Source organism: Artibeus jamaicensis, unplaced genomic scaffold (genome assembly GCF_021234435.1).
Source record: "Artibeus jamaicensis isolate MK-2021 breed Jamaican fruit bat unplaced genomic scaffold, CSHL_Jam_final contig_1715, whole genome shotgun sequence".
NCBI classification, from domain to species: domain Eukaryota; kingdom Metazoa; phylum Chordata; class Mammalia; order Chiroptera; family Phyllostomidae; genus Artibeus; species Artibeus jamaicensis.
The window spans coordinates 500569-515041 of NW_026521335.1; the positions used below are offsets into that span (position 1 = coordinate 500569).

General features: G+C 37.3%; 1 protein-coding gene across 9 annotated transcripts in view; it reads left to right on the forward strand.

Moving 5' to 3' along the window:
- RPRD2 (regulation of nuclear pre-mRNA domain containing 2) overlaps positions 1-14473 on the forward strand; it is a 106580-nt gene that overhangs the window by 40485 nt on the left and 51622 nt on the right. For all 9 annotated transcript variants that reach the window (XM_053670119.1, XM_053670117.1, XM_037125618.2 and 6 more), the window contains one exon: positions 6216-6345. In XM_053670119.1, the coding sequence (XP_053526094.1) occupies positions 6216-6345 (130 nt within the window). The remainder of the gene's footprint in view (positions 1-6215; positions 6346-14473) is intronic.

Below are 14473 nucleotides of genomic sequence, written 5' to 3' on the forward strand. Positions count from 1 at the left end.
CTGATGTTTCCCTATTAGATTCAGGTTATCTAGTTTTAGGCAAAAATACCATAGAAGTGATGCTGTGTTCTTAACCCATTGTATTAAACTTTTTCTTACTAGCTTTAGCATCTGTTGATGATGGTTGCTTGAGTCAGTTTTTACTGCCATGTTAACCACATGCTGATTTTTTTAATTAACCTCATTCCTTATAAATTTTTTAGTTGCCATTTGATTATAAGGCAGGGCTTTCTCCTTTATTTTTAAAAATATTTTATTTATTTATCTTTAGAGGGGAAGGGCAGGAGAGAGGGAGAGAAACATCAATGTATGGTTGCCTCTAGTGAGTCCCCTGCTGGGAACTGGCCTGCAACTCAGGCATGTGCCCTGACTGGGAATGGAACCATTGACTGTGTGGTTTGCAGGCCCGCACTCAATCCACTGAGCTACACCAGCCAGGGCTCTCCTTTATTTACTTACTTATAGCAGTATATATTCATGGATTGCTATTTTATTCAGCGGGTTATAATTATTTATTATTTTTGACACTTGTCCATAGATTTGGCCGCTAGGAACCTCTCAGAGGTATTGATTGACTGTGTCTTTTTGATGTTACTATTTGAGCACTTTTTAACTTCATAGTACATGTTCCAAGTTCTTTACTTTTTTCCTAGCATGGAATCAATCATTTCTCCAAGCCCTGGTTCCTCTTAGAAACCAATATCTAGATATTAAGTAATGGGACATTATTACTTCTAGGTCTTTTCTTTTGGAGAGACATCAATGTATAAGATATACATCAACTGTTGCCTCACCCCCAGCTGGGGACCCAGGCATGTGCCCTGACTGAGAACTGAACTGGCGACCTTTCTGTCCATGGGCCAGGGCTCAATCCACTGAGCCACACCAGCCAGGGCTACTTCTAGGCCTTGTTTCAATTGAGAGAGTTAGAAAATAGTCGTATGTACACACAGAAATGCCCATAAGAGCACACACTTACTCAGTCACTGTGTTTTCTATATAAAACTGTGAGTTCATACCAAGACTTCTGATTATAATCTGACACCACAGTGTTTGTTCTAGCCTTCCTTTTTTCTTTAGATTTGTAATTTCCTAAGTCTGTGTATATTTCAAAGGTAGTATTAGTGCGATTTTGTATTGTGAGTTTGGATATGGAGTGTGAAAGACAGAGGAGTCAAGAATGACTCAAAGTTTTGGGTTGAAAAAAAGCCATTTATTGAGATGGAGAAGACCGGAGGAATAGACAGTTTGGAGGGAGACATGATCAGGTCACATGGTGAGTCTTTGCTGTGTATTAGGCATCCAAGAGAAGATGTTGGGTTGGCTGTTTATTTGAGTTCAAAGAAGAGTTCCAGGCTGAAATATAATTTACTTTAAGACAACCAAATTATATTTGTTTAATAACATATTACTCTGGAAGCAGCAGATATGTGTTGTAGAAAGTTAGGACACAGGCAAGCAAAAGGTAAAAAATAGACATCAGTACTGTTAAACCTTAATTCCATAGCTTTCCTCATCTCTTGTACAGATTTTTTTCTAACATGAGATCATTCTGTAATTGCTTCTTTTTCAGTTGATGATTTCACCTAATCCCAGACCACATTCAGGTTCCTTCAGTTCATCCAAAAATGTCATTTACAGCTAGTTAGTCCAAACATATCCAGTTCTCAAAAAAATTACGTCATATTGCCATGTTCCTGGAGTCTCTTAATCTCTTCAGTATATTTTATGCCATCGAGTTGTTGATAAGACAGGACCCACTGTCCTGTAGAGTATTTTAACTTCTGAATTTGTCTGGTTCCTTCCTTGCAGTGTTATTAGTTCTTTTTATTAATTCTAACAGTAAAATAATTTGTTGCTTTTTCTAAAACACCCTTCTGTATAAAAGGTTTTTATGGCTTCTTTTAGCCACAGAAAAAAGGCCAAAACTTTTTAGTCCATTATTTAAGTCCCACCAGAATTTGTCATGTTTGCCTACTTTCCTTTCCTAGTGTTCTTCCCACCCAAACCTCCCTGCTCAGACAGGTAGTGATTAAGAATGTAGATTATGGAGCCAAACTGTATTTAAATCCCAGCTTTGCCACTTACTAGCTGTGACTTTGGACAATTCACTTTATTCTGTGTCTTAATGGAGATAACAGTATGAAAGGGTGTTGTAAAGACAATCTGAATATTTGTATCTTTAGAACAGTGCCTAACACACAGAATGTGATAAGTCTTTTGTTAAATAATTAACCATTCTAGCCTAAATTTCTCCCTTCTCCAAAACAAAAGGCACTGGTTATAGAGTCCTACTCAGCACCTTTGCTCGTGACTTGTTCTCACTGGAGTGCTCTTCCCCTTCCTTTCCTGGCTGTGAAAAATTTAACTTCATCAATCATTTAACTAGTACTGATTGAACACCTGTCAGACACTGAATAAGACATTGAGGGCGTGGCAGAAACAAGACAGAAAGACTTATAGCCTTCAGGGAGTTTATACTCTAATGAGGGGTGCAGCCACGTACACTGCAGTGTGGTAAGTGTTGACAGGTTAAGTTCAGGGTTCACTAAAGGTTCGGACTTGTGGAGGAAGCTTCGGGGAGATGTGAGATATAAGCTGAGACCTGAAGGAAGAAAAGGACTAGCCTATTGAAATGGGCGACACTTCAAGGGAAGCGGGTGGGGTTTGGCAATGAGAATAGTGTTGTTGTTCCCCAAACTGGAGTTTTAAGGGAGAGAGGAGCTGAAGTTGAGGCTAAACAGGTAAGCAAGAACTAGGGCATAGAGGATTTGGAAAACATTTAGGATGGTCCTTCTCAAATTCCATTGCCTGTAGACATCTTCCCAGACTACCTCAGCCAACTTCTCTCATTCCTCCTGAATTTCTTAGTGCTCTGGCTAGAGTGGAGGTTTTGCATTGGGGAAAAGTAGCAATAAAATAGTTGGGGTGGTTTATTTTAAGAAGTAATGAGATGGAGGGTCAGAATGAGAAGTCATGAGATGGAGGGTCAGAATCTGACATCAATAAAATTTAAAATTTTGGACATTTTTCTGTTAAAGAGTAGAAAACACTAAAGATTGATATTCAGAGTGGGTTATCATAGAAAAGGATAATTCTGAGAGACAGAGAGGGGGAGAAGTGTCTGGGAACTGTAATTCATTAAACATAATGCTCTTCCCCTTGATTTTGAAGAGGAAGAGATGAGACTGGAACAGAAGGTAAAATCCAGATCATAAATGGAGTCTTAAGATGTCTGGGCATTTTCTAGTAAGCCATTGGAAATCATTGACAGATTCTATATGAGAAATAACTGGACATTGTTTGCATATTAGAAGATGAATTTAGAAACAATGTAGGGAATACATTTGAGGGGGCCAAATCTAGAGGCAAGATAACCAGTTAGGAGGCCATTGAAGTGGTAATCCAGGTCAAAGGTAAAGAACCCTACAAAGAACTTTAGTAGGAAGAGAAGGAGTAGAGGGATAAATTTGGTAGACATTATTGGAGGCCAAATTGGCTAGACTTGGAGATTTATCAAATGGGAGTGACCATCAGGTAGGAAGGAGGAGTCGAAAAAGATTGCTAAAATTCTGACTAAATATAAGAACAGTAACAGATGGAAGAGGGGGACCATTAGTAGTAAAATATTGAAAAATCAAGCTGAAGGTGCCTCTGAGACTTAGCACTGACTGGTAAAGGGAACTCCAGGCTTGATATATATAGATACGGGAGCCATGGTTACATAGGTGGTGGTAGTTACGGGAATGGAAGGGATGGTTGTGCTGGTATCATTCATTTTCTGTGTGCTGAGCACTGTCCTCAATGCTCTTCATACATTTAATTCTTGTATCAACCAATGGAATTGTCATTTTACAAAGAAAAAGAAAGTAACATATAAAAGAGTTAAGTTATACATAAGACTCCAAAGTTAATAAGTGGTAGAGCCAGGAATGGAACTGTTTGACTTAAAATGTGAAGTAAAACACCATTCTCTGGGTGAAGAGAGAAGAGTGCTCAGGGGAGAATACTGGAGAGCATTGACTTTTAAAGCAGGATAATCACAGCAGAGCTGCCTGTCTCTACATGCCCACGTGTGTGTATGTGCAGAAGCCAGAGAGAGAGGAGGAAAATCCGGAGAATGGTTATGACAGCAACCGAAGGAGGAATTACTGTAACGGATGATTCTGTATGCCAAAAACCACAAAGAAATGACTTTTGAAAAAAATTTCCATTGGGTTTTAATAAGTTGAAATGTATTAGTAACTTGGGCATTTGCTGTTTGAGTGGAGTGATGGTAATGTCAGTGAGATAGCATATTTTATATAAAGCTTTTTAGCACAGAGAATTACTTTTTTTTAAATAGGGAAGAATGAGAGATTAATTTCTCCCATGCCATCTTCTCTTAATCTTATTTTTTCTAAAGATTTTATTTATTTATTTTTAGAGAGAGGGGAAGGGAAGGAAAAAGGGAGAGAAACATCAGTTGCAAGAGATACATCAATTAGTTGCATCTCACATGCCCCCAACTGGGGACCTGGCCCACAACCCAGGCATGTACCCTGTCTGGGAATCGAACCAGTGACCTTTCGGTTTGCAGGCCAGCACTCAATCCACTGAGCCACACCAGCCATAGCAAGAATTACATTTTTTAAGTACAGAAAAAAGTAACTTCTATAATTATGGAGTTAATAAGAGTTAAAGTAGAGACTGTGACTACATAAAACTCTTTCAGATTCCTGACTCTGAAAGAACTTAACTGACTTACCTAAGTTGATCTGGATGGGTTTAAATGTGGATACATTTTTTAAAAGATTTTATTTATTTCTCTTTAGAGGGGAAGGGAAGGAGAGAGGGAGAGAAACATCAATGTATGGTTGCATCTTGTGCGTCCACCTCCGGGAACTGACCTGCAACCCAGGCATGTGCCCTGACTGGGAATCAAACCACGATCGTATGGTTCGCAGGCCTGTGCTCAATCCACTGAGCCACACCAGCCAGGGCTGGATACATTTTTTGAGACAATATAATTCCCACTAGATGATTTATGTTCTGTTTGTGAAATAGCACAGAAATTAATCTCCTGAGAGTGAGAAGGAATGTGGTAATATAGGACCTTGATAAGAGTGGTAGCAATTTGAAATAGCCCTTACTGCAGATGGGAGAAGGTGCAGACTAGGAACATGTGAGGACCCAGCTGTTTTAGTCCTCCTGATAGAATTTTTCTTCAGCGGAACACAAGATCAGAAATAAAGTTGTAGTAAAGGCATTCGGTTAGATGGATCCAGATTGATCTAGATTTAAAGTCATTAAGTACATGTGCTAGAAAGGTTAATACTTTTGAGGGGGGAAGGAAAATATGAATGTTTTGATGAAAGAACAACTTGAAAAGTGGGTCAAAGACTCTGGAATTGATAGAGAAAATTTTTGAGTACTAGAAGAGGCTGCAGAGATAATTAACTGATATTTTGATGAAATTGAACAACAAATATAATGGAGGTGGGAACTTTTGGTCAGAAAAGGGGATTTTGTAAAGTACAAAGGAATGTTCTAGGAGGTTATAGAATTTGAGATCAAGAAAGTGAGAGACTGGAAAATGATGGGTCATCCATCTGTGTGAATATTAAAATTATCCAGGATAACAACAAAATTTGGGGTGGCGTTGCTCAGGTTTCCAGATAGCAAATTGATTAGACCTTGTCATGGGCCTTTAACAAAGGTTGATCTAGATGTGTTTATGGGATGAAATTACTTATTTCCCAGGACATTCACTTAGTGATGGAAGTAGCTACAGAACCTCATCTCCAGTAGATGTGTCTGAGTGGTATTGGGACTGGTTGATCTACAATAATAATGTAGAGAAAGTTAAGAAATCTGCCTGACTTGGATTCTAAAGCCCTGGTGTTTTTGCAACAAGTCGAGCTGCTGCAACTCAATTTTTTATTTTCCCAAATGTTTGGGAGGACCATTTTGTTTTTCCTTCAGCTTCTCCAGAATTAATGAATTTTTTTAGTGCCAGTCATCTATAAAGTGAAGTAGAAATCTATTCAAGGAGTACTTGGACCAAAAACAGAACCTGAAGCAGTCAAGGTTTTAGGCACTGGTTTAATAAGGTGATCATATTAGTTCATTTGTCTCTCCATCCTTCCATTCATCCAATAGCAGGTACACAGTTTGCGAACATTTGGAATAAATTGACTCATTTGGTTTTATTTATTATCTTTTGTCATCTCTAGCTGCCTATCCCCACCGTTTGAATCTCTTTTACCTTGCCAATGATGTCATACAGAACTGTAAAAGGAAAAACGCAATCATATTCCGTGAATCGTTTGCTGATGTCCTTCCTGAAGCAGCTACTCTAGTGAAGTAAGTAAATCCTTACTGTTCTTTGGGATCTAAGCTTAGAAAAATTAGAATTTCATTTCTATTTTTATCCATTAGTAAGAACTGTAATAGTTGTCATGCTTGAAGATCCAAGTAAATTTTGCCCAAGTTGTTCATGGTAACCTTCCTGCTAATACACACATTTTTTGAAAGTCTTTGTTCCTTTTCTGAAAACTTATTATTTACTGCCTGCTTCTTCCTGCCTAATTTATCATATGTATCTCCTGGTCATACTCTCTGGCTGTTATTTCCAGCTGCTTCTTCTGTTTCTGTATTGTTTTCTTTTTTTACACATTTGCATACTTTTTAAAGAGTCTTTCTGAACTCTTGCCCCCTCCACAAAATCTGTTTATTATGGGAAAATGGAAATGTTTATTACCAACTGCATGTTGATTTATTTCATTCTTAGTAAAACTGTACCCAGAATTTTCCAAAGTGATGGAACACATAATCTGATTTTCTTTTTGCTTTTGTTTTCCTTGTGTTTCATTCATATTTATAAGTCGTTTGGTACAAGAGACACACGTGGAGGATAAATAATTATATGGAACAATTAAAATAGCTAAATATTTTCTCAAATTATATATTTATTAGCATAATATTATATTTGTATAAATATATGAATATGCTATATCTTTGATCCAGTTGTTAATATTAACCCCATCAGAACTAAATGATCCTTGTTCCTTCTTTTGGATTGTTAACTTGAGATGTTTACTTGGGTATTACAAAAGATCAGAATATGGTCCTACTTTAATGTACTAAGTAATAAAGGTTTGTACACATGTAGAAAATAACAATAATAGCACCTACCATTTATTGAACACTTGAAATTGACCAGATATTATGCTGTGTGTGCTTTCATTCATTTAATTCTGTGAACAATTGTATAAAGTATTGATAGCCTCTACTCTTATTCCCATTTTAAGGAGGAGGAAACTGGTTTAGGGAGATTAAGTAGCTTGCTTCAGCTCTCACAGCTTTTTGTGTGGGGGTATAGAATTCCCATCCAAGCCTCTCTAGACCCGAAAGCTCACATTCTTTGCCACTTAACACTAGTCTTTGTTACCTCTTCATATATATAAACCCTGTAATTTTGAGTAAGAAAAGCAGTATGCTGGATGACCTTCGCTTAGAGTGTCTGCTGTGACTGTCACTGTAGTCTTTTTAAAACTTAACCTAGTGTTTCCTAGATCTAGATTTCATGACCTAGTTCATGGTTGTCAGCTTTTATTTTACCATGTAAAGATATTTTTTAAAAAACAACTACTTTGTATTACTATTAGTGTTTCACAGTGAAAGGGAAAGACATAATCTCAATATAAAGTACAGTCTTTTAAATTAAAATTTAAACTTCTGAAAATGTTTTTAACTCAGGGAAGGGTGTTTTCAGAAACCTATAGTAAATATCAGACCTAATGGTGAAACAATAAATACATTCCAAGACAGATGCCTTCTATTATTACCATTCACCATTTTGTTGGTTAGTCCATTGATTTCTAAATGAGTAAGAAGAACGTTGGCTGGTATAGCTCAGTGGATTGAGTGTGGGCCTGCGAACCAAAAGATCACGGTTCAATTCCCAATCAGGGCACATGCCTGGGTTGTAGGCCAGTCCCCAGTAAGGGCAATGGGAGAGGCAACCACACATTGATGTTTCTTTCCCTTTCTCCTTCCCTTCCCCTCCCTTCCCCCTCTCTAAAAGTCAATAAATAAAACCTTTTTTAAATAAATAAATAAATAAATAAATAAATAAATAAATAAGAATGTATTTAGAAGAGACAGGATAGTCGTTATTTACACACAATGTGATTACCTACATCAGTAGTGGACAACTTTTTTCTGACCAGGTAGTAAGTATTTGGACCAGGTAGTATTTGAGGCTTTGCAAGTCATAAGATCTCTGTCCCCATTAGTCAGCTTCGCCATTCTTGCACGAAGGCAAGCATAGACAATCACAGATATATGGGGGTTGCTGTGTTCCAATAAAATTTTATTTACAGAAAGGTGCGGCATGCCAGATTTGGCCCAAGGTTGGTAGTTTGCCAACCCCTGGCCTAGGTAGAATCAACTAATAAAAGAGTTCAGTCAAACATCCAGATTCAAGTTCAACATAGAAAAGTTTAGTATCTTTCCTATATATGTCAGTAGTAACCAATTTAAAAAGTGTAAGTTCCAGGCAGGTGACATAGATGAGTGAAGTGGGTTGGATTTGACGAAAAACCCATCAAAAAGGGGCAGCAACTAGTCAGCTCTAGCCTATGGTCATAAAGAAATATGAGCACAGTGTTCACACACACAGTCAGACCTATCAAAGGCTTTTTTGAATTTTTAAGCTAGGTCAAAATCTGCATTTTTATATGAAGTCTTCTAATTTTTAAATGTGCGAAGCTAAATCACAATAAAAAATATTGTTAGCTAAACCATACACATCTGATGACTAAATTTGAGCCTCAGACAGCCCATCCTCTAATGGGTTGTAATGCCTCTGTAATGAGGCATTATTTTATTTCTTTAATCTCTTTAAGGAGTTACTTGATTTCACTTGATTAAAAGTTGCTATGGGGTAGACTCCCTGTCATATGTCAAGACAGATGGCCAAAAGGGACACTAGTTTTTTTTGTTTTTTTTTTAGGGCTATCTTTTTTTTCCTTAGATTTTATTTGTTTATTTTTAGACAGAGGGAAAGGGAGGGAGAACGACGGAGAGAAACATCAACATGTAGTTGCGTGTCATGTGCCCCACACTGGGGACTAGCCCGCAACCCAGGCATGTGCTCTGACTCAGAATGGAAGGGTTGGGAATTGAGCCACGACTCTTAGGTTCGCAAGTCAGTACTCAGTCCACAGAGCCACACCAGCCAGGGTGGAAACTAGTTCTTTCAGATGGTTTGGGAACTTTTTCTTTCCAAATAATTATATAATTATTCCAGTTCCTTCCCTCACTGGTTTGAAATTCCATGGGCTGAGAAGCTGAATGTGCTAGTTGTTATAATGAACATATACATGTGAGAGGGAGGGGCGTAAATGAAGATAAACCAACCCGATGTTATTTATTTGCCATTTATGTCCTAGAGATTCTAGCTCAGGTACAAGAATGCTAAGTCATTTGCATGTCTTTAGGAATGTCAAGAGTTTGTTACCTCTTGGAAAACGGTGGACTGTTCTTCCTCTTCAATAATTTTTTAATTATTTTTTCCACTGATAAGTGTAATACACACAGGTGCCTGTGTTCTGTATAGATTGTAGAAGAATCTCTATAACTGAAGGTTTGCTTGTATTATATTAGAATTGCGTGAGAGTGGATATAGCTTTGATGATAGAACTTTCCTAAGGTCTGTTGCTATCCCAGGTTTTCATAATAAGGCAGTCATTTTTGCTTTTAAATTCTCTTCTTTAATTGAACTGAAAAGTGAATTTATGCTAGTTATCATCATCAGAGCTTAATGTTTTTTGGGTTTTTTTTAAAAATTCTGATGGTATAGAGATGTATGTATGACCTTTGTTGGGATAAGATGTCATAACAGATTTTGGGGAAACATAAGTTTGGTACTCTGAAATACACCCAACTTAAAGGGTTTCTTATGTAGTCATTGATTAGAGTGAAGAATGTCTTAAAACCATTTGGGGCTTGAATTTTGGCAGTTTTCTCACCTTCTGTCAGACCTGCCTTTTTGATCTGTTTATACATTTTCTCTGAGAGACTTAATCTACTCATGGGTTTTAATTGTTAATTCATGTCCTAACAACTACAGGTACTATATTTGTATCTCTAGACTTTGGACTGTCTTCAACTACTTCTGGGAATTACTGCTTCATTGTTACATGATGCTATTTAGCTCAGAATGTCTAAAGCAATAATATACGTTATGTTTGTATAAAGCCCTACAATTGAAATTGTTATACAGCGTTATTTGAAACTCATAGTAACCAACTTTGCAGGTTAGCAAATTAGATTTTATTACTCCTTTTTTTTGAAATTTTTATTTATCTTTAGAAGGGAAGGGAAGAAGAGAACAAATATCAATGTATGGTTGCTTCTGGTGCATCCCCTGCTGGGAACTGGCCCCTGCTGGGCACTGGCCTGCAACCCAGGCATGTGCCCTGATGGGGAATCGAACCTTGATCTTTTGGTTCGCAGGCCTGTGCTCAGTCCACTAAGCTACAGCAGCCAGGGCCAAGATTTTATTATTCCTTTTTACAAATGAGAACACTGAAGCCAAGGACAGTTAAGAAATTGTCCAAAGTAAAATGATAATTTAGTAGATGAGCTCAGAATAGAACAGATTTTTTTTTACTTTTAGTCCTCTTTTATCTCTATTCTGCCACCTAGTCCCCCAAAAACTTAACTTACAAGTTTTTATTTTATAATGGTTCCTTAATAATTTTAAATTCTTAGCCCTTTATTTTTTTTTAATTTTAAAGATTTTTATTTATTCTATTTTTACAGAGGGGAAGGGAGGGAGAAAGAGAGGGAGAAAAACATCAGTGCCTTTCACGGGCCCTCTAATGGGGACCTGGTCGGCAACCCAGGCATATACCCTTACCAGGAGTTGACTCAGCGACCCTGTGGTTCACAGGCTGGTGCTTAGTCCACTGAGCCACACCAGCCAGGGCTTAGCCGTCTATTTCTTAAGTCATTTACCAGGAACCTATTCTTCTGCCGTTTCTTCCTCTTTCTCCACCTTTTAATTTTCCATTATCTCCATTTAATATATTTGTATTATTATAATAGCCTTCTATCTAGTTTCTCAGTTAGTGATATGCTTTTCATTCACTTTAGGCTACGTACACATTGATGTCCTGAGATACGATGGTTTAATAAGGCCATAGGCTCTGGAACCAAGGTACATGGGTTTGAGTCCTGGTTTTGCCACCTCCCAGCTCTGTAACTTTAGGCAATTTAAATTAGCCTCAGTTTCCTTTTCTGTATAATGTAGTCAGTAATAGTCCCTATCCCACAGAATGTGGGAACTGAGTTGATAGTACGTTAAAAAAACTTAGAACAGTGACTAGCATATAATAAACACTTAATAAATGTAAGCTGCTGCAATGATGATGATGATGATTACTCCTACTATTGTTAACAAATTGATGTCACCAAATTAGTACTCTGCTTATGCTGTAAAATATGTATTTTTTATTACTTTACAAGTTAACAAATTTATTTTTAACCTTATTATTTCTTTGAGTATCAAACTAATATAATTGGGGCAAAGATTATTATCTTCATTTTACAGATGAGGATACTGATGATAAAATAACTGACATAAACTACTCTAAGATAGGTAATTAAACATTAAAAATAAAAAAGAATGAGATCATGTCACTCAGCCTTCCCTGAGTCGTTTGTTTTTAACCTTGCAGTACCATTATCCAAGCTCTTTAAGGAAGGCATTTAAAGCTCTCTACAATAAAATCTCAGCCTTCTTTCCTATCTTGGTCACAAGCTGTCCCATGTACCAATAATGAACCGTTGCTCTAGCCAGACACTCATACAATATGTTTTAATATAAGTGCTTGTGAATTTTTTTTCCTTTTCTTTCTTGGGAAACAGTGGAGATCAGTAGTTAAGAATGCAGGCTTTGGAATCAGGTTGCCTAATCAGTTTCAAATCTTGTATCTACTAATTGTTAGACTAGTTATTTAATTTCTCTGGGTTACAGTTTTTTTGTTTATTTTTTGGTTTTTTTTTTTTTGTTTTTTCAGTTGTAAAGTAATAATGCAGCTTGTATCTTAGAGTTGCTGTGAGGATTAAACAAGCTGATATATGTGAAGCACTTAATAAAAGTGTCAAGAACATTAAAGAACTCTAAAAATTAATGAGCTAAGTATCTCATGAGTTTTAAAAAAGAACAAAATAAGCCGAAAAGGGAAGGTTGGTTGTAATAAAAGCAGAAACTAATGAAATTTTTAAAAGGTAACATGCAAGGTGGTATTCAGAATAGTTATACTCATAGAGAGAAGAAGGATGGTTGCCAAAGGCTGGGGAGGGAGAGGAATGGGGAATTACTGTTTAATGGGTGTAGAGTTTCAGTTTTGCAGGATGAAAAGTTCTGGAGTTGGATGGTGGTGATGGTTGCACAACACTACAAATGTGCTTACTGCCACAGAACTGTTCAGTTAAAAATGGTTAAGATGGTAAATTTTATGTTATGTGTATTTTACCACAATAAAAAGAAAATAGGGGGTAGGGGGCAAAATAACCACAAGACCAAACAAACATGCAGTAGAATGGTTCAACAAAGGAAACATTGGTTCTTTGATAAAATAATAAAATCAATAAACTTTAGATAAGATTAGTTAAGAAAAAAGAGAGAAAGCATCAGTAAACAGTATTAGGAATGTATAAGGTGGATATGATTACAGTTATTGCAGATTCTAAGAAGAAGATAATACAAACAGGTTTATGCCAATAAATGAAAATTTGTACAAAATGGTTAAGTTCCTCAAAAAGTACAAGTAACTATCATGGCTTGAGAAAAAAATAAGGAACTAATAATCCTATAACCATTGAATAAATTCTAATCAGTAGGCAGAAATCTTCCCATATGAACATCCCCGTTTTTGTAATGGGTTTGCCACCAGAACGCAGATGTCATGAAAATCACCACTAAAGGTAAGCCAGAATGGAAAAGGAAAAGACTCATGCAAACATTGTCATCGTTGTACCCAAGTCTGCCACTTCTGGCCATCTGATCTACAAATATGATGAGATTGACCAAAGCCATTGAAAAATTTGACAAGGAGGGAGTTGAGATGGCAAGGTCCCTGGGGAAATCTGATTGTCAGCAATGCTCAAAGACACAGAAACTTAATCAAAAAAGATGATCATACACACATTTCAAGCTAACTGCTATCTCAGTTGTTTCTGCTTTTATTGGCGAATTTGAAGAATCTATCTCCAAGCATGGGCAGACCCATGAGCATGCCTTCCTGGCTTACACACTGGGTGTGAAACAATTATTTATTGACACTGACATTAACAGAATGGCTTCAATTGAACCACCCTTCAGCAAGAAGAGATTCAAGGCAATCGTTAAGGAAGTCAGCACCTACATTAAGAAAATTGGCTACACACCTGACACAGTAGCATTTGTGCCAATTTCTGGTTGGAATGGTGCTAGAGCCAAGTGTAAACTTGCCTTCATTCAAGGAATCGAAAGTCACCTGTGAATATGGCAGTGCCAGTGGAACCACCCTGCTTGAAGCTCTGGATTGCATTGCGTTACCAACTTATCTAATTGAAAAGCCTTTGTGTCTGCCACTTTAGGATGTCTATAGTACCAATACTGTTACTCTTAGCTGAGCACAGACCGGTGTCCTCAAACCCAGCATGGGGGACACTTTTGCTGTGGTCACTGTTAGAGCTAAAGTAGTATTTGTTGAAATGCACATGAAGCTGAAGTTTTGAGTGAAGCTCTTCCTGGTGACAGTGCGATTTTCAGTGTCAAGGACGTGTCTATCAAAGATATTTATCAAGGCTCAGGCTATTATTTTGAACCATCCAGGCCAAATCAGTGCTGGCTATGCACCTATGCTGGATAGTCACACAGCTCAGATGGCTTGCAAGGTCACTGAGCAGGAGAAGATTGATCACCATTCTGCTAAGCTGGAACATGGCCTGAAACACTTGAAATAGTTAATGTTGTTCCCAGCAAAGCCCATATATGTTAAGAGCTTCTCTGGGCTTTTTTGTTGTTGTTTTGCTGCTCAAGATACAAGTCAGGGCTTTGCTGTGGGTGTCATCAGAGCAGTGGACAAGAAAGCTGCTGGAACTGGCAAGGTTACCAAGTCTACCCAGAAAGCTCAGAATGCTAAATGAATTATTATTCCTAATACCTGCTGCCTCAGTCTTAATGAGTGGTGGAAGAACTGTCTCAGAACCTGTGTCTCTATTGACCATTTAAGTTTAATAGTAAAAGACTGGTTAATGCCTCTAAAAAAAGTCTATTAAAATTATTACATATATAATAATAAAAGCTAAGGGACAATATAAAAAAAGGGCTCTGATGTTTAGGGAGTTCTGGCCAAGATGGAGGCGTATGTAGGACACTTTGTTTCCTGGCACAGCCAAAAGAAGGATAACCAATTTAAAAACAAAAAAACAA